The 18,511-nt window shown below is 38.1% G+C and overlaps 1 protein-coding gene and 1 long non-coding RNA gene across 2 annotated transcripts in view; both read left to right on the forward strand.

Moving 5' to 3' along the window:
- CACNA2D2 (calcium voltage-gated channel auxiliary subunit alpha2delta 2) overlaps window positions 1-11,069 on the forward strand; it is a 675,105-nt gene extending 664,036 nt beyond the window's left edge. The window contains exons 32-39 of the mRNA XM_063291953.1: window positions 1,320-1,391; window positions 1,638-1,790; window positions 2,977-3,029; window positions 3,365-3,420; window positions 4,243-4,366; window positions 6,239-6,348; window positions 8,034-8,122; window positions 9,107-11,069. Of these exons, the coding sequence (XP_063148023.1) occupies window positions 1,320-1,391; window positions 1,638-1,790; window positions 2,977-3,029; window positions 3,365-3,420; window positions 4,243-4,366; window positions 6,239-6,348; window positions 8,034-8,122; window positions 9,107-9,235 (786 nt within the window). The 3' untranslated portion in view covers window positions 9,236-11,069. The remainder of the gene's footprint in view (window positions 1-1,319; window positions 1,392-1,637; window positions 1,791-2,976; window positions 3,030-3,364; window positions 3,421-4,242; window positions 4,367-6,238; window positions 6,349-8,033; window positions 8,123-9,106) is intronic.
- Window positions 11,070-13,650: 2,581 nt separating this feature from the next.
- LOC134489332 (uncharacterized) lies at window positions 13,651-14,723 on the forward strand. Its single transcript, XR_010067102.1, has 2 exons — window positions 13,651-13,774; window positions 13,912-14,723. It is a non-coding gene; the product is annotated as an uncharacterized LOC134489332 (long non-coding RNA).
- The last annotated feature ends 3,788 nt before the right edge of the window (window positions 14,724-18,511 follow it).

Genomic DNA, 18,511 nt, shown 5'->3' on the forward strand with positions numbered 1-18,511 from the left:
GGAAATCAAATGGATTTTAAATGTGGTTTGGGAACAATTTATTTTAAATGTAGGTTTAAAGGTATGTGAGAGATAGTAGTGCAGGTGTGTATATATGACCGGTAGGGATGTGCAAAACATTTCAAACTTGAAATGTTCCATCTTAACCTCAAAACATTGTTTTGAGTTGAAAACAGCTGTTCCGCATTTGAAATGGGCTGCTTCGATCATTCTGGAAGTGTTTCAATCTTTAAATTGAATGGTTTGAACCCAAAACAGAACAATTTTTGATGATCAATCCAGCCTGTTTTCAGCTTAAAGTAACTGTTTCAAACTCAAAGTGAATTGCTTGGCATTTGAAATAGTTAGATTTGAAAATCTTTCTGCACCATCACTAGGGTTAGGTTTCAGCTGCACGGATTGTCGTATTTTGATCACACTATTTATCCCCTTACTTCACTAATGTATGGCACCAAGGAAGTCAGAACAAGTTGCACACTTCTGAATCACACTAGCATTCTTCTGATTAAATCACAATACACAGAAAAGTAAACTGAAGCAAGCAAACATATGTTCCCAAGTGTCAGTGGTTGGCAACAGGTGCTAACAATAATTATTTGGAACCACATTTTATTGAAACCTTAGGAAAATAACATAATAAGGGATTGATTTGCACTTTCTGTCTCTATCACATAGATTTTTAATATATATCTTTAAAAAATTACTTCCATGAATAGACTTGCTGGTGCACTGAGATGGTCTATATACGGATTCCAGTAGGACAGGAACTGGTGATTCCCAGGCCAGAGATGGCAATGATGTAACCATTCAGAAATGATTGCTCAGCTTCAAGGCCACCAAGTGCTGTGCCATGTACCCCTTGATTTAAAAGGGTTGGAAGAAGAAACCTTGAGTTTATGGACCTGAAAATGTATAGAGGGCGCAGGGTGCGTGTGCACAAAGGGGGGAAGGAGGGCATGATGCATGCAAGTGAAGAAAGACTGGGGGAGACTTACCCGATCAACTTGTGACCTTCACTGCTGACTTCCCCATTGACTTTGCTTGTGGGAAGCCTGCAGGGAAGGTCACAAATGGCAATCATGTGACTGCAGGATGCTGCAACCATTTGTAAGTGTGAGCTGGTTGCCAAGAGCTCAAATTTTGTTCACGTGACCACAAGGGCACCGCAATGGCCAGAAGTTTGAGAACCAGTCGTAAGTCCCTTCATTCAGCGCCATTGTAACTTTGAACGCTGAACGAATGGTCGTAACTCGAGGACTACCTGTAGCAGCAACACTCCATGTCATTGCAGCTGCCCACTCCCTCTTCCCATGTTGCAGGATCTGCTTTGTGTGCTTATTGATGATGGTGGATTTCTGGTGATCTCCAACCAAGAAGACTACAAGTTGCAGGTGAGTTTTTCTTTTTCTTTAAAAAAATTAAGCATACTTGCTTCATTTCACAGTGATATTTATCTGATTACCAAACTTACAGTTTTCAATATTCTAATACAGTTGCCTGTTTATTTAGTGCAGTTCATTCACTGCTTATTGCTTTCTCATATTTACATATGAAAATTGATGTCTGATAGCATTCTTACAAATAACAACAACATGATGTAGATACTATTGATGAATGTTCTTCTGTTTCATATTCAGGTCGGAAAGTTCTTCAGTGAAGTGGATGCCCACTTGATGTCTGCTCTCTACAACAATTCATTCTTCACACAGAAAGAATCATATGACTTTCAATCTGTCTGTGCGCCAGAAGCTCCAAGCAACACAGGAAGTGCACCACGTGGGGTCTATGTGGTGAGTCATAATTCCCAAGTTATGAGATCTTACCTGGTTGAAGCATTGTGTTTACAGGTGTAAATATGTTTCACATCACTGAATAGCAAGTAATTAAAGTTACAAAGTAGCCAATGAAAGGGGAAGAATAAGGTGTAAAGAAGGCAAAGAACCCCCAAAATAGAAATTGGAAGCCACTCCATTTGACAGAGGAGGATATTATAAGTTGAGAGAGGGAGACCTCTAAAATCCCTGTGAATGACAAAGCCTTTCCAGAAAACCAAAATCAACTGGCAATGCAGGCTACCTCCCCTCTGTGTTAAAAGAAGGACAGTTGTCACAAACAAATGCTGCCAGACTAACCTTATCACCTCCCCTCTGTGTTAAAAGAAGGACAGTTGTCACAAACAAATGCTGCCAGACTAACCTATCTTTTTCGATAGACTTATTAGCTTAGTAGATCAAACCAAACTGCCTGGCCCACATTTTTTAGGCAGAAGGACCAGCTTTCTTTTGGCAATAGTAAATTTTGCTATTGATTTTGATTGTATGAGACCGTTCACAAGTGATCTTGTTGCTACTGCTCCTCTATTCTTCTATATAATTATTGTTTTAAAGAGAGATTTATGCTGCTTCACAACAGTGCCCTTCTGGACACAGACAGTGTGGTATTACCTCAAGTGTCATCCTGATAATCAGTGGTGCCCTTCAAGACTGGCCACCATTAAAACAGGTAGTAACATTGTTGATAGCTGAAATAGCACTATTATCTACAGGCTTGCTAGTTAAGCATTTGACAACCCTGCAAGAATCTAAATAGGACAGGTGGCAAAGAGATACGCTGCAGAAGAGATACACCAAACCATCTAGCATCATTTGAGGGGCAGAATCCACAAATGTGAATGTGTAAATGATGAAACACTGATAGTAGTTAGGAAAGGGCAGCTCTGATGGTACCCCATGGATACCAGTTGGGTTCTGTAGTTGTCTCCTTGAAATGAGCACCCATCTACTAGGATTGGCCATTTTGATCACTCAAGGGAATTCAAACTTGCGGTAGGCAGCGGGATTTATATTTAGACCATTAACACATGAGAAACAGCAGTACACTCAGCTTGGGTTTCCCAAGTACTATATTCACTTGCCAGTAGTTTAAAGCTTGCCAGTTCCGTTTAAAAGCATGTTTCCTTTGTTCCTTTATATTTAGCCAACCATGGCAGATTTCTTGAACCTGGCTTGGTGGACCTCAGCAGCTGCATGGTGAGTCTGTTTTGTTTTGTTTTTGCAGTTGATAAGTTGCAGAAGCTTAGATGTAACAAAAAAGGGAATCAGTCTGGGATAGATCTCAGAATCTGTTACAGAAATATTAGTGGAATTATTTGAAATTGCTATTTCATTGTTTTTTAAACTTCCCTAGAAGTTTACAAATTCATTTTTGTTTTTGTTTTGTTTTGTTGTTTTGTTTTTGACTTGGAGATGTCAAAAGCAAAATGTATCTATTTAGTTTTTTTAACTCAAGGAACCTGTTTTGAGTTGTGATGTGCAGTAGTTTTCTTTTACAGACACCTAATAGCTCTGCTATTTCTTTCCACAAGGTCTCTATTTCAGCAGTTCTTGTATGGATTAGCCTATAACAGCTGGTTTCAAACAGGTAACAATCCCTATTTGTTTATTTCTTTCAGCTCCCAAAAGATGAGATGGCAGGAGGAAGCACTATAAATTAACTGTACTTGGATTAATATAGGAAGTGAAAATAAAACTAAATGTTATTTGACTATCAGCTGCTCCTCCATTACCATGAGATTGAATATACTACTGAAGTTGTTTGCAGTATTACTACAACTGAATAGTTCAGGTCTCTGAAGAACATCTGCCATCTTTGTGTCTTTATTCTTGAGAAGCAGATTATGTCCTAGTTATTCTGAGGCTTTAGGGTATAAAATCTGCACACACAAATCTTCACTAAAGCATACTCCAATAAATCTCACCTATCATGCCAAAAGGAAGAAGTGGACCCATCAATAAGGAAGTTGCTGAATTGAGCTTCTGCAATGGAAAAAATAGCAGATGCAAGTCAATTTTAGAAGGTGAATTAGTTGGGCAGGGGAACACATCAAGCTTCAATATAGATTAGTGGAGGAAAGCAGAATGAAAAGCAATAACAAGGATGATAGAAAAAAGTCTCTCTGGACTGATCAGAGAAATGTTTTTACTTCTTCAATAAAGAATACATGTTTGTACAGATGAGAAGAAACATCAACAGTAAGGCAAAAAAGAAATACAGATGTTAAATCATTATTTTTTGCCATACATTCTTGCGCCATTATCAATAGGATTTGGCTCAAGCACAGCTTTAGAAAAGGCCAGTTCAGTCCAGACAGATGAATTGCTTTTTAGATGAGGTAGGGAGGATTACAAAAAAAGTTTCATGCTTCAGTTTACAACCCATTATGTGTGTTGTGTGTCCTAACAGAGGATGTCTCAGCAGACAGCATGGAATCCAAGGAGACCAGCTGCATCATGAAGCAAACCCAATACTATTTTAGCTCTGTTAACTATACTTATAACACCATCATTGACTGTGGAAATTGCTCTAGGTTAGTAGAAAGACTCCCTGTTGTTGTTGTTTTTAATAAGAATTTTATTAAGTTTCAAGCAAAGATAAAAGCTACAGAAAAACAAAAAAAACTACAAAGAAAAAAAAGAGAAAAAACTAAAAAAGGGTGAAAACACAAGAGAAAATTTTTTCAAAGTTATAAAAAGAGGTGACTTCCAACTTTTAACAATAAGGATATACAAAAATTTCCATAGTCAATCCCTTACCAAAATCACATTATTTCTATAAATCATTCCATTGGCACATTGTAAAAATCACTAAATACAGTTACTCCCTCCCCTTATATTAAAAGAAGAAAGAAAAAGAAAAATGTATATAAACCTCCTAATCAACTCCCCCTCCAAAGATAACATTTATTTAATTATTTCCTTCCTACTACTATTCTATACGTTTCTCTCTACTATGATAAAGATCAAACTAAAAAACATACAAATTGTCTGCCATTATACTTGATGATACAACAATTTTAATAATCTTAATCATATTAAACCCAAAATCATCCAAATAGACATTTATTATTTTTTATTATACCTTAATAATCTTAATCCAAATCGTTAAAGATAAATGAAATCAGCCAAACCCTAAAAGCAATCCAGATAAATATTCTTATACCCTTATCCCACTTCAAAATAAACCACAGCATTTACACATCCCCACAATGCACACAGAGCTTTTTTCTTAAAAAAATCAAACAGCCCAACCGTCCCCCTCAGAAACTCTGATTTCTCTTCAGAAGACCTGCCATATATAACAATCCCTTCTTTTCCATGGTGTTCCACCAGAAGATCAATTTCACTTGTGGCTTGCAACTCGATTTCTCCCTTAAATTTCTCCAACTTGACTATCCGATCTTCATCCAGCATTTCAACAGAAGTCCCGATCTCACTCTTAGAAGAGACATTTCTGTCGCTGTTACATTCCTCAGTTTCATCCATGACATCCCCAGCCAGATGACACATTTTAGACCTCATATTTTTCACGATGTCCTGAATGTCTTGCATAAAAACTTGAGTTTTCCTTGCATTTCCTAGAATGCCCTGGGGAGTGTATATAGCAATAAAACTGGCACTATAATCTTAAAGCTGCTTTTTATGCTTCCGTTAATTTTGAATGCAAATTATAGCTGGGGTGGGGGAAGATAATGTTTGTTGGGACTAACTACAGTAGGGGAGAAAATGGTTAATGACCTCCTCCATCCTGATCCCCCCCATATTATCTATCTCTGCACATGCACATACATGTCCTTGTCTGTATGTCTGCCTCACACTATAAATGCAATGATACTTCAGCTTCAAATCTTTATTGTAGATAATTCCCAGAGACATAAAAAGTGGATATAATCCTGAGTACATATATATTGCAAATGTATGAATTATTTCTCATGTTTCTTTCCAAGTACGCAATAAAAGCAGTTCAAAATCATTAATCCCCATTAGTTGTATATCTTTAGAAGCGGAATGCAACATCCATATACATTTTTCAGTATGGGATGAAGTCTGGGCAGGTGTGCATACTTACAGATGTATACTTGGGCAGGTGTATAAGTCAGAAATAACTATACCTGTGCTGGTTGGAACAGAGTAGCAACAATATGGGATAGAAGCAAATTAGTGTGGCTGTGCAAATCCTTCAGAATTAGTACTTTGCAATGCATGGGACAGCTACGACGGCTGTTTCCGAAGCGGCTTCTGGCTGTTTCTGCATTTGTGTGCATGCATAGCTACTTCTGTTTGCTAAGAAAAAGTCCTACGACCAAAGCACTTCTTTCCAAAAATTCGCAGAGTGCAACTCTATAAATTAGGAAAACTGCAAGATAGCAGCATTTCATCTTCCTCTCTCCCCTTTTCTCCAGGCTGTTCCATGCACAAAGGCTTGCTGGCTCCAATCTTCTGTTTGTTGTAGCAGAAAAGCCAATATGCAATCAGTGTGAATCCACAAAACTTCTCCAAGCAGAGATAAAAGGTATTGCTAATCAGCTGTGTTGCAAATCAGTTACAATGTAATAGTTGGTATGACTATTATTGACTGATTTTTTTTCTGTTATATTTTTTATAAATACTACTTGAGATACATTTCCCACAAGTAGTTTGATGTTCAGATTATCACAAATAATTTAAATGTACATTAATCTGACCTCAAATCCATTGCAATAATGTAGACTATGTGTATAGTTTTTTCTGTCATTCTACAAGATAAATGTGAAAGGGAAATTTGTAGAAGTTTAAGACAAGCTACTTTATATCTGGTCCAACAATCTAGACCTGCAATAGGTCTATGGGAAGTTCACCACAGGCCCTAAGCACAATAGTATTCTCAACTCATCTTCCCCAGCCACTGGATACTCAGAGACACGTAACATCAGATAGTGGAAATAATCCATAGCTGTCGTGACTAGTTGATGATTAACTGCTCGGGAGAGCCGGGTGGGGGCAGAAGGAACCTGCAGAACCTCAATGTCATGGAGGACTCACATGCAGAATTCTAACACCACAGAGTATATAGTTTAGAAATATGGTTTAGACCAGGCAAGATTAACCATTTAGAACCAGAGAACTGCATCAAAAGCCAGGAGCTACACTCTCATGTAAACACATATGTACACACCAAGGTTTCTCAACCTGGGCCACTTTAAGAGGTGTGAACTTCAACTCCTAGAATTCCCCAGCCAGCAATTCTGGGGAATTCTGGAAGCTGCAGTCCACACATCTTAAAGTGGCCCAGGTTGAGAAACCCTGGTGCGCACACATGTATTCCCCTCATCCTCCTCCCCACAGGCATCTCCAGCATCAGGATTCCTGCAAGGGAGGCAGTTTCCCTCCTTCCCTCTCAAGCAGCTTTCTGGGGAGAAACAAATCTAGTAATGACTGAAAGACATCACCTCAACTGAAGGACAGCACCTTGGAACAGTATTGTTCAGAAGAAGGGGATGATGCTTCCTGGTCCATCCTCTTTTCTTTCCTTTCCAAAGTTCAGTGAGTTGCTGAAGAGAGCTACATCCCAGGGCTGTCCTGTTCCTGTGCGATAAGGCAACCCAACAATCAGCTGGCCAACACATTTTAATCCGTTACCATTCTTTCTGTGCCACTTTAATCATGTTACTCTAAGCGGCAAGCTGCTGGGGAGTCACACAGGAGACCATCTAGGGTACAAGCCATTTACTCCTTGTTTAGAAATATTGTATTTCTGTAGGAGCCCATTTAAATATAGTGGCCACAGAATTTTCACAAAAGTAGGACTTGCACGTTTTTTTCTCCCATAGGAACCAGCTACCCTTTACATTGATACAATTACAGATTTTAGGGAGAGAAAAACAAAAACAAAAGAGATGTGAGGAAGGACAAAAGCCAGGCACAGACACAGGACTGTCTGATATTTGAAGGTGTAACATGAAAATTAGGTTGGAAGAATGCGGTATGGGGAAAGGGTATGGCTGGCTGGCTTCTGGATCAGGAGAACTGCATTTCATTGCAGCCCCCACTTTCAAGTTACCATGAAATACACTGAATGAGCACCGTCACTTACTGTAACTAGTGGGAGATAATTTAATTGGTTAGCATTTGTATTGCATTTTGCAATCTTCTAATTCGAATCATTTTAATCTGCCTAATGTTCTTTGTCTTCTGCTTCATTTGTTTGATGATGTAAAGCTCCTCCAGGAGATCGCAATCAGTGTGAGCTAGTAGAGAAGCCACGTTACCGGAAAGGTCCCCACATCTGTTTTGATTACAATACAACTGTAAGTAAAAGGAAGGATAACTAAGGCTATATGTATGGAAAGATAAATCTGAAATGACCTTACTCTAGGGGGATAATATCCTAGGAAATTGAAAAATAACAGGCAGAAATTTTTCTTCCACTTTTTAGGACAATATTCACTTTTTTAAAAAAGTAATTGTTATTGAAGAAATTTTTAACAGAATAAAAACCACCAAAAAATAAAAATAATAAAGAAAAATAGTGAATAGTGAAAAAAGAAAAAAAAAGAAAAAGAAAAAGAAAAAGAAAAAAGAAAAAAGAAAAAGAAAGTTTATAAAGATGGTGCTCCCGATCTTCTTGACAGGAGTTATAAATACATTTATATTTTGCCGTCTCTCTCTAGAAAATCTTCACTTTTAAATGACAGAACCAAGGTTATTGGATTCTAGAACCACTAATACAGCTATTCTTTTTCTTCTCCTTGTTAATTGTTTCTTTTTCTAAAGAAAAATATTGACTAGATGAGAAAACAAAGGTGGATTACAAGAGGTATGGTAATGTCAGCACCCTATGCAATTTTGATGAGTTAGAGTACTGTATGGATATGTGAAAAGGCCATCTGAAAGAACCACTGAAAAGTAATTCCTAAACAGATATTCTAATGGTATGAATTTTAACATCTGTTTGAACAAGACATTGGTCTGGATGTCCTTTTAATTTCATTTTGCTTCAGTCTTTATCCTGAAAACAATAGAACAATTTCTTCTTTCCCCTCTAATGAATCTGTGAAACTAAGATTAGTCCAGATTCCCAGACATTTCAATGCTGTACTAATAGCGCAAGGAATAGAGGAGTCAAGGCCTTGGATAATGCAAGAATTTATTGGCATGATCATTTTGTTTAACTTTACAAAATTTTAAAATACATGTAGTGAGTTTCAGCAAGGAAACAAATATATGTAATGAGTTTCAGCAAAAGTAAGTGTTCTTAAAGAAACTTCTCTCTCTCTCTTTTGTTTCTATAGGAAGACACCTCAGATTGTGGCAGAGGGGCCTCCTTTAGACCTTCCCTGAATATCTTGTTATGCTTGCAGTTACTCCTTCTCTATTTGACTGCAAGTCACCATCCGCTGCCCTTGGCATTTTGCCTTTGAAACGCCCATTTAGCTTAACTCATCCTTTTAATTTTATGCACATCATCATCCCCTCCAGACTTGCTAGAGGACGACTGCTGCCTAGTCCCATCAATTCTGGCTGCACCTTGGCATTCACTCATGAGGATTGTTGCTTTCTTCACTCAGAAGTCCAGAAGCTGTTCCCATTGTTTTTCCTTTTCCTCTATTCTCTCCTTGCCTTTCCAGTGTCTCTGCATAGCAGGTTGTGCTAAAGAGAGCTTTGAGATGACTAGGGGAAGCATGGACCACCGTGATCTTCTCCACACAGGGAACATTCTTGAGCTTTTATTCATTGTTCCCCTTTCCACTCATTGAGCTGTTGGCCAAATACAATGAACAGTGGCCCCATAATTTTATTTTGCCATTGAATCTGTGGAATTCTGGGAGACCTTTGTTAGTTTTCATCTGAAGGATTTTTATTATAGTCTTAAAAGCATTTATTCAACAATACTGACAATGCTATTGTATCTGAAATAATGTACTTTCCCATACCAATAATGAAAACTGCAGAAACAACACAGATCACTAGAACAGAAAAAAACAGAATAGTGTTGCCAAATTGATTGTGTAATCTAGCAAACCTTCCAGCCAATTCCAATGGCTTGTCAAACTCAAAGTAATCCTAGGATATCACCCCCACATCTCCATTCCACCCAGTTCACTATGTGCTTTCCAAGGCCATTGTTATCTCTGCCTTTCATTAGGTGGATCCCATTTCCAATCAATGATGAATTATTATTTTATCCTAAACACTTTAATCTAGATCTTTCAACATCTGATTTCCAAGCATTTAGCCTGAGAGATTATAGTATTTATTGTCAGCAAGAAAGAAACACACACACAAACACAAAGGATGTCACTTGAATTTTAAGGTCAGTATTATTTATTTAACCACTAATTCTGTAAAGAGGACTTGAAGACCAAGCAGGGCAGAAAGAAGTGTGTGAAGATCCTTTTGTATACCATTCCAGTAATCCATGTATGGTTGGAGGACAGAGTAGCTAAGACAATCTTTAATAAAATGAATAACAAGATAGAATTATTCTCGCAGGTAACAACTATGGTTTAAACCCAGCAGTCCCCTTTGATTATTTTCCTGCTTCCCCCATTCCTTATTTGAACCAATTGAGAAAACCATATGAGTTATTTTAGGAGCTGTTCTCCTTCCCAAATCAAGATGAAGTCTTCAGTTGGTAGTTCTGCAGTATCCAGTCTTCAAGATAAGCCAATTATGGAGATGACTAAGACAAAGATGAACTTCAGTTCCTTTTCTTCTAAACTCTAAAGAATATTTTCCATCATAGTGGCAGCAGCACTCTGTGCCAAACCAAACCAAACCAACCCATATGAAGCTGATAGCCAAAGGTTTTCTTCCTGGACTTTGTGCAGAAACCTAACTGCACCTTTTAGTGCCCTCCTTCCTCCCAGTATGGAAATACAGTGGTGATGAATGCGACACAACTGGGCCCGTAGAAGCAGATATTTTGCAGAGAGATAATTCAGTGTCTACGTACTTGAGCTGGGGGATATGAAAATGCTGTGCTTCACAGTGATGGCAGTTAAAACATCTGCCGCTCAGCTCAAGCCCACAGAACACCTCTGCTGACTCTGCAAGCATGCGTTTCATGTCTGGAATTATTATTTTAAGTGGCTGCAACCATATAATCTATTGAAGATTTAAAAGGAAGTAATACTAGAATTCGTCAACTGGTGTCCTTAAAAAATGCCTGTTTTTAGGACTTGTCTTGAGCAGGTTACCAGACTTTGTGCCTGTTAACTAGTGCACATATGGTAATAAATATACCTTGCCACACATTATGTGCACTAGTTAACAGGCACAACAGTTCCAGAATAGCCTTCCCTTCAGCCAAATATCCCCTAGTGCACTGCCTCTACACATGAAATAGCCAGCAAAGTGAGAAGAATCCTTGTTTTGTTTTGTTTAATTCCTGCTTAATGTGACAGGAGACCCAGAACCTTCTGGGCAATGTGAGGAACTGCAGAACAGTATGACGCAACTTCATCAGTGAGAAGCAGTTAGTTGCAACACCAAGAACTGCATGGTTTTTCCCTGTAGCACAAGCATGATTTGCAGTTATAGAAGCCTGCTAAAATGTGCACGATGATGCACTCATTTCAATTTCATATGCTCAGTTCTTTAATCAAAACCCTTTTTAATCCAAACTCTGACATGCTACTTGTTATGAATTATTCAAGTGTTACGAATTCATTTGCTTTGTTACAAGAAAATCTGGAAAGCAAGCAAAATGTCATTACTTGAATCTGAAGGTTTCTAGACAAGGAAGACAATCCAGTTGGATTAACAACTTCAGAATACTGTATGTTTGAATTAGAACTTTCTGTGATCTTAGTTTCCGGGTTTAGTATTAAACCAGAACTTTGGAGAAAAGCCTCCTGATCTTACAACTTACATGTTAATGCAGCCTCTGCCACTTATAAGGGTCCCACCAGTTGTTTAACTGCTAACATAGTGCAGCTTGGGATGGTGTACAATTGTTGAATGCAAACCATTCCTAAGCCAACAGTGCAGGTGTATCCTTGGACAAAATTATTTACTGATGTTCTCAGAAGATAGATTTCTGTGGTCCTCATGATATAATCTAAAGAAGGCAGCAATGGAAAGCATATTAGTGCTGTAATAATTATGGCTGCACAGTGCAAATTCGTGGTACTTGGAACTATTATAGGAAAAAAATACTTGACGAATCTGGAAGTAGAACCAGTGGTGCACTTGCTTGCTTTTCAGTAAACTTTGTTCTGGAGACCAGGAAATAATCTCTTAATCTCTCAAAACTAACTTCATTCCAGCTCCTTTGTCTACATATAACTCCCCCCTAAATGAATCCTCCTTGTGTCAAATAAGCAAGTAAAAAGACCTCTCCTCCCAAGCCTACATCTTTTTTCCAGCCAGCTTATATACACAACAATTGCACTGGTGCTAAGGATAGTAGTCCTGCTTCATTGGCTTTGTATAGATTTCTACAGAAGTAAACTGGGAGATTATAAATACATAGCTCTAATTCTGATGTACAGTAGAGATAGCACCATTATTCCTTGTGTATACTACCAGTGGTAATCAGTTGTACTGGTTGTAGATACACTCTCAGAATCTCCCTGTCTCTTCTGAGCAGAGACTACAAAAATTGTGCCAAATTGTGTGATTGTTTTGTGATGTGGGCAACTGTCTGTAGTGTGCTTGGCTGAAATACCCCAGATTCATTCCACATTAGTCTGAGTAAAACCTTTGTCTTCCTTATGCCACGTTGTCTGTTACTGTTTGGCTAGTGCTCTGGAGCCAGTATATATTCATCAGTAACAGATATTCAGAGATGGAAAAATTTGGAGCACAGAGCGCATACATGGAAATGGCATTGGCCCTGAAGTGCTTCTCACTCATACAAGAAGCTGATCGGGTAACATGACCTTTCCCTGCTTCTGAATACCTTACCACATTACAAGTACTGATGGCCATGACACACTTCTTGGTCGGCCACAAGACTCTTCGTTTTTGCTATAACCAAATTATTCAAGGTAAAAGTTAAGTCTGCTGGGGTTGAACTGGTGATTTTTGGTCCTTGACTTTTGGCTGGTGCCCTCAGAGATGCTATTTTTTGTTTCAACATACCCAATGAAATCTTACATTGCAGTTACAATAAAGCACACTCTGCTGTTTACATATATATACATACAGATGTGTTTATGTCATAGCCAAGGACAGATAAAAAGAACCTCCTTAAGTGATTCACATCTATAATGGTGCAAGTATATATTGTAATTCCTATGGTGTTTCCTTCCTTCAGGTTAGTCGGTTTCCAGACACCTTTGTTTTAAGAGGACATTTATGCCACTGATGAAAGCACTGATTCAGTCCTCAGGCTTCCTTCTTTTTCATCCTAATTTAGATCTGCCTGCTTTAAAACAATTTTTTAAAGCTCCACTCATACATCTCTTTAAAATAATAATAATAATAATAATAGATGTTCTAAGTCTGAAATGTCAAGAAGTCTGGAGGCAGTAGGGGAAAGATGGTTTAGTAGCATCACTGGTTCTAGCCAATGACTGCTGTGCACAGGATGGATGAAATGTGCACATGTGAGACAATGACACTCAGCTTTCAGAACGAGAGTCTCTCTAGGAGAGCAAAACTCTTGGAGAGGAAACTGAGCAATGCTGATAAAAGAGTCCCTCACAACACATCTGAAAAATAAATAAATAAATAAATGCAGGGAATCACCTATGGAACAATACTATCCTTTCTAATAATTATGGCATTTGCTCAGCTTAAGCTGGAATGCATTCACCTTCACCTTGGTAAAAGTTTCAGCAGTTTATTATTATTATTATTATTATTTATTTCTGGGTGCATATCTAGCCAAATAACTCCCTTACCATTAGTTGATTCTAGACTCAGGTTCAGGGGAAGGGAGGTGCTGAGCAGAGAATACTGGAAGTAAAACATAAAAACAGTCCCACAGTAGAGGACATACTGTAACATAGGTAAAGGTAAAGGTTTCCCTTGACATTAAGTCCAGTCGTGTCCGACTCCAGGGGGCGGTGCTCATCTCCGTTTCAAAGCTGAAGAGCCGGCGTTTGTCCATAGACACTTCCGTGGTCATGTGGCCGGCATGACTAAGCATATTGTAAAAATTGCCTTGATCACTACATATCAAATATGATTCAGCCTCTTCATTTATCAGTCAGGGAATCACTCAGTACCATGTCAGAGAAATGCTGCCCTGCCTCCAATTACTTCATTTGTGATATATGCAAAAACCACAGCAAAGGGAACACTGGTTAGGAAAGGTTCTTCTGTTATTTACGTATACGTTCAATGGTAGTCTTTTCTCACATTTTTCACAGTTAGTACAAAAAGGAAGCAAAGTTCTGAGGGCCAGTTTTCCAGAGTTAAAAAAACCAGCATTTGGAAGGTGAAACTATGGCCCAGTTTTCAATCCAAGTAGATGATTCCATTTTTTGAGAGGGGTTTGGGGTGGGCAAGATTGATGTTTGTGCATGAGTTAATCATATTGCAATATGTGCAGGTCTGGACAGAAATAAATACTTTGCTCTTTCCCTGCTATTGTAGCAAAATTTGCCTTCTAAAAATGAGCTCTTCAGATGTATATGTAAATATGAGACTGAGCTAGGCAACAACCAGCTCTTTCCAAATACTTGTTAGACTGTAAACAGGAACTGGAATAACCATTTGCATAATTTGTGTTATCTGCAGCTTATCTTAGAGTCTGAATGGTTGGTGCTATGTCCCAGTCAGAATCACTTGTATATTGTCATTAAGTCTTCCTCCAGTCTTTTTTTTTTCCCACTGATGATGGATGGAGTTGGTATTGACAGGGGAAGATATGTTGGGAGGTGGGAAGCCAAGAGCATGACCATTTTGCTTCTCTTCTATCTCCTGAGGAAATTAGAAGTTTCACAGGTTGTAGAAGACAAACCCATGCCAGAAACAGAATGGTAATATTTTCCAAAGCTCTGAAGGCAAAAAAATGTAGTTCTGAAAATAAAGTAGTAGGTGATGATATGGGAGGTATTAAAAGGAATATTCAGTTGACATGGTGGCATCAGCAAAGAAAATCTCATGTAAATACTAGACCATGCAAAAAGTTATGAATTTGACTCTTGATAAGCTCAGAGCAGTAGGAAAAATGCTTTGGGGAAAATGAATTTGCAAAGAGACTCTAGAGAGCAAGGGACCTGGCTACTACAGGGAAGATTGAAGACAGTAAAAGCCAGTAAATTATTCTGACCTTGTCAGTCCCAGTTAGAAACACTTTTTCTAGCAAAAGTAAAGGACTGTGAAAATAAATTCCTTTGGCCCCATGTGCTGATTTCTTCATACAAGGTGAGATGTGGCCATTTTTCAAACCACCTAACGTGAGGAATTCCTTTTAAAATCAGTTTGGACAAAATTTGTGGTAGGGTACTGAGGGAAGAGAGGGAAGGGGAGACCCATGATCCTGACAAGATCTTGGAAACTTGACTCCAGAGTCAAGGGACAAGGAGGTGATTCACTGATAATGACAAGGTTAAAGGTCATTTTGCTTGTAGCTTTTTCAGTGTGTGTTTGGTTATGTCTATGGGAACTGTGCTTTGATCAGATGGCTGGCTGTGTTACCAGGAGTGTATGTAAATCTGTAGTCTAGTTGGGTGCTGCTCATCTGAGAAAAAAATGAAAAAATATACATATCTATAAATATATATATTATATTTTAAGTTAAGAAATAAAATAAAACATCAAGTTGCTCTTCTTATAGCTGCTTGAATCCTATTCCTATCATTCTTCACTTAAAAAGCTTTCTTCCAATAATTCATTTTTTGTTACTTTAATTTTTTTTTGTACAGAAGAGTTGGAAAATTTTAAAAAAAAAGACTAAAATCTTTGTAAAATATTGTGTGTGTGATTCCTTGTAAAATATTTTCAAATTGTTTATTACAGAGGATCAGTTATTAAATAATGTTCATATTTTCACTTCAAATGCAGTGGTTCTTTTCCTTGATTACTAAATTAAATTATTAAATCTGTAAAAACAGATGGACAGATAAAATTCTCTTACAATAATTTGATATTTACTGTTCCTGGTTTCTTAAGTCATAATTTCACTGAATGAAAAAAGAAAATTAAGAATCAATGGTTTTGCAATCTATTCTAGATTGCAGTCAGATTTCTGAAATGGGGCTTAATTCATGGTCCTCAGTTCCATATTTGAAAAAGAGTTATAAAGCTCTTTTTTTCTTATTCCCATCAGCCAGCTTTGCAATTACAACTTTCTTTCCTTACTAACAATGTAGGCAGAAACAGAAATTGGTAATAGAATTGTGTAATGGTCTTCTAACCATTCTCCATCAGTCTACAATTTAAAACACTGAAATAGTTGCCTTTAAGCAACTTCAAATTGTTTTCTTTTGATATTCCTCTCCAAAATAACAACAAAACCCCACTAATTATCTTTTCCAGATACTATGCCATATGCTAGAGGTTAATATTTGCAAGTCTGTACCTTTTGTTTATAAGCAAAAAATTTTAATGTACATTTCCATTTATACATATTTGCCAAGCATGGCTGATTATATCAGTTGGTGAATACAGAAAGATATGGGTTCAGAATGTAAATACACCATATAATTAAACACTTTCAGAAAAAAAGATCCTCTGAAGTTAATTATTTTGACATATCCCAAAAGAAAGGCTACTTTATAGTCTTTGAATTAAGCTGTCATCAGCTTTGCAGATATGCATGTGAAAATGTTTAACTAATATATATGTCTAAACAAATTTGTTTGTTATTTCTAACATACCGATGTCCTGAAAAGGCAGAGACAGCATGATGGAGATGGCAGTTATTATCCATTTCGCAACTTCCTGGTCTGGTTGTCACACAGAGACAGAAATGGGAAACACAAGTACTTTCATCCTTTATGGTGTTGGGTCTGTTAAAAATTGACAGAGAACACAGACTCTGCAGTGCTGGAAGCACCTTTGTCCTTACACAGATAAGATACCTGAAACTAAGTATAAGAAAAGAAGAAATGAGAATTCTGAAGTCTACACTGATTCTCTTGCTGACAGATTGTAATGAACTGAAACAAATGATGGGTGGGAAACACAAGACACCAAGGCCACCTAGTGCACCTGATACACCCCTTCACAGATACCTACCACCTCTCTCCCTCCCTGCTTGCCGGGGCTTTTTTGATTCAACTGTGTTACCACCTTTCTGGATTTCCTAGAAACCTCTATTACTGTAGACTCCAACCAACTTAGAATCCCTGCTGTGCAGAAGCCCCAACATAAGATGCTCTGACTTCGGCACTAGGCAAGCTTGGTGGTCATTGGGCCTTGGATAAGGGTAGAGTAATTCCTATAAAGGAGAGACTGAAAACTTTGGGGCTCAAAAAAGATAACACCATCACCTCGTCTAGGCCTGTTGGAGGATCTGTCAAGTGTAAAATCGTCATGTTCCTGTGCAAGCAGAGCTCAAGGTAAACTGTGCAGGAAGTCTCCTCTGTTAGATCATTAACAACAACTTTTCCATTTACACAACAAAATAATACATCATGAATATACATAACTGATCTAGGAGAGATAAACATTATCATAGGAAAAAATGAGAAAGTCGATCATTCAAAGCTGATCTAGTAATGCAAGCAAAGTAATGCATAAACATAAGAATATACCATATACGTACACATCTTTTTTCAGTTCTGCCTTCCACCTTAGAACTGTTCTATAATGGCGTAAATAATACTCCAGTGACCGCATGTTACTCCAGCAAGACCATCTATCTACATACTACTAAAACTCTCATATCTGTCTGAGACTTTGTAAGCTTCAACTGTCCTAACAGCCAGGAACCACGCTGAGACAAGGAACTGGTCTCTAATGTTTCATTGCTTGTACATAACAGGAATCCTAACAAACTGAAGAAGCGTGGGAAAAACCCAGACATATAAACCCCAAAGGTTAAGGCGGGCCCGATCTGTGTCTCTTTGAATGGCTGCCCAATTCCTCAGTGCTACGCATGCGCTTAACAGTCTGGATGGGAGCCCCCTGCTCGCCATCCTTACTCATGACATCAACTGGGCGAAACAGTGTGTCATAGGCCCACAATCTTCGAACCAAGATACCTCAAATGGGCTAACTTATAGTTTGCATCCAAAATCTGGGACCCATGACTCCTGTGGAATAGAAATTTGGGAAATTTTAAAAAACATTTTATGATGTAATACAAAATGTCATAAAACATTTCCTGTGGTCAGCTCCTGATGTTTGACTATGCTATACAGATCAGCACTGGCTACTTTCAAGGCAGATACATCTCTCCCTGGATTTTAAAGAACTTTCCCAGTACATTAGAAGCTCTGCCATTGTTGAAGGCACTGAGGAATCTGTTAAGGAAGTACCCTTAGGTCACAGGTTCACAGGTTGTCTACTGTTCACTTTTTTTTTTTGAAAAAAAGGGATTATTCATCTGTTAATAACAAAGGTGGCAAAAGCTATGCTACTACGTATGGCTGCCATTTTTTTCAAGTACAAACTGTGATGCAGTTAGCAACTAAAATGTAGTGCTTAGTTTTACAGTCTCTGTCATTGTACCCCCAGTGTGCCTGCTCCCCAGACTTTAAAAAAGCTTGTCTTTTTCAAATAGGAAAATGAAAGTCGGCAAAGGATCAGCCTCGTGTTTACTTCCCAGAATGACCATGGCTCACAATTGAGTC

Source organism: Candoia aspera, chromosome 2 (assembly GCF_035149785.1).
Source record: "Candoia aspera isolate rCanAsp1 chromosome 2, rCanAsp1.hap2, whole genome shotgun sequence".
Lineage (NCBI taxonomy): Eukaryota > Metazoa > Chordata > Lepidosauria > Squamata > Boidae > Candoia > Candoia aspera.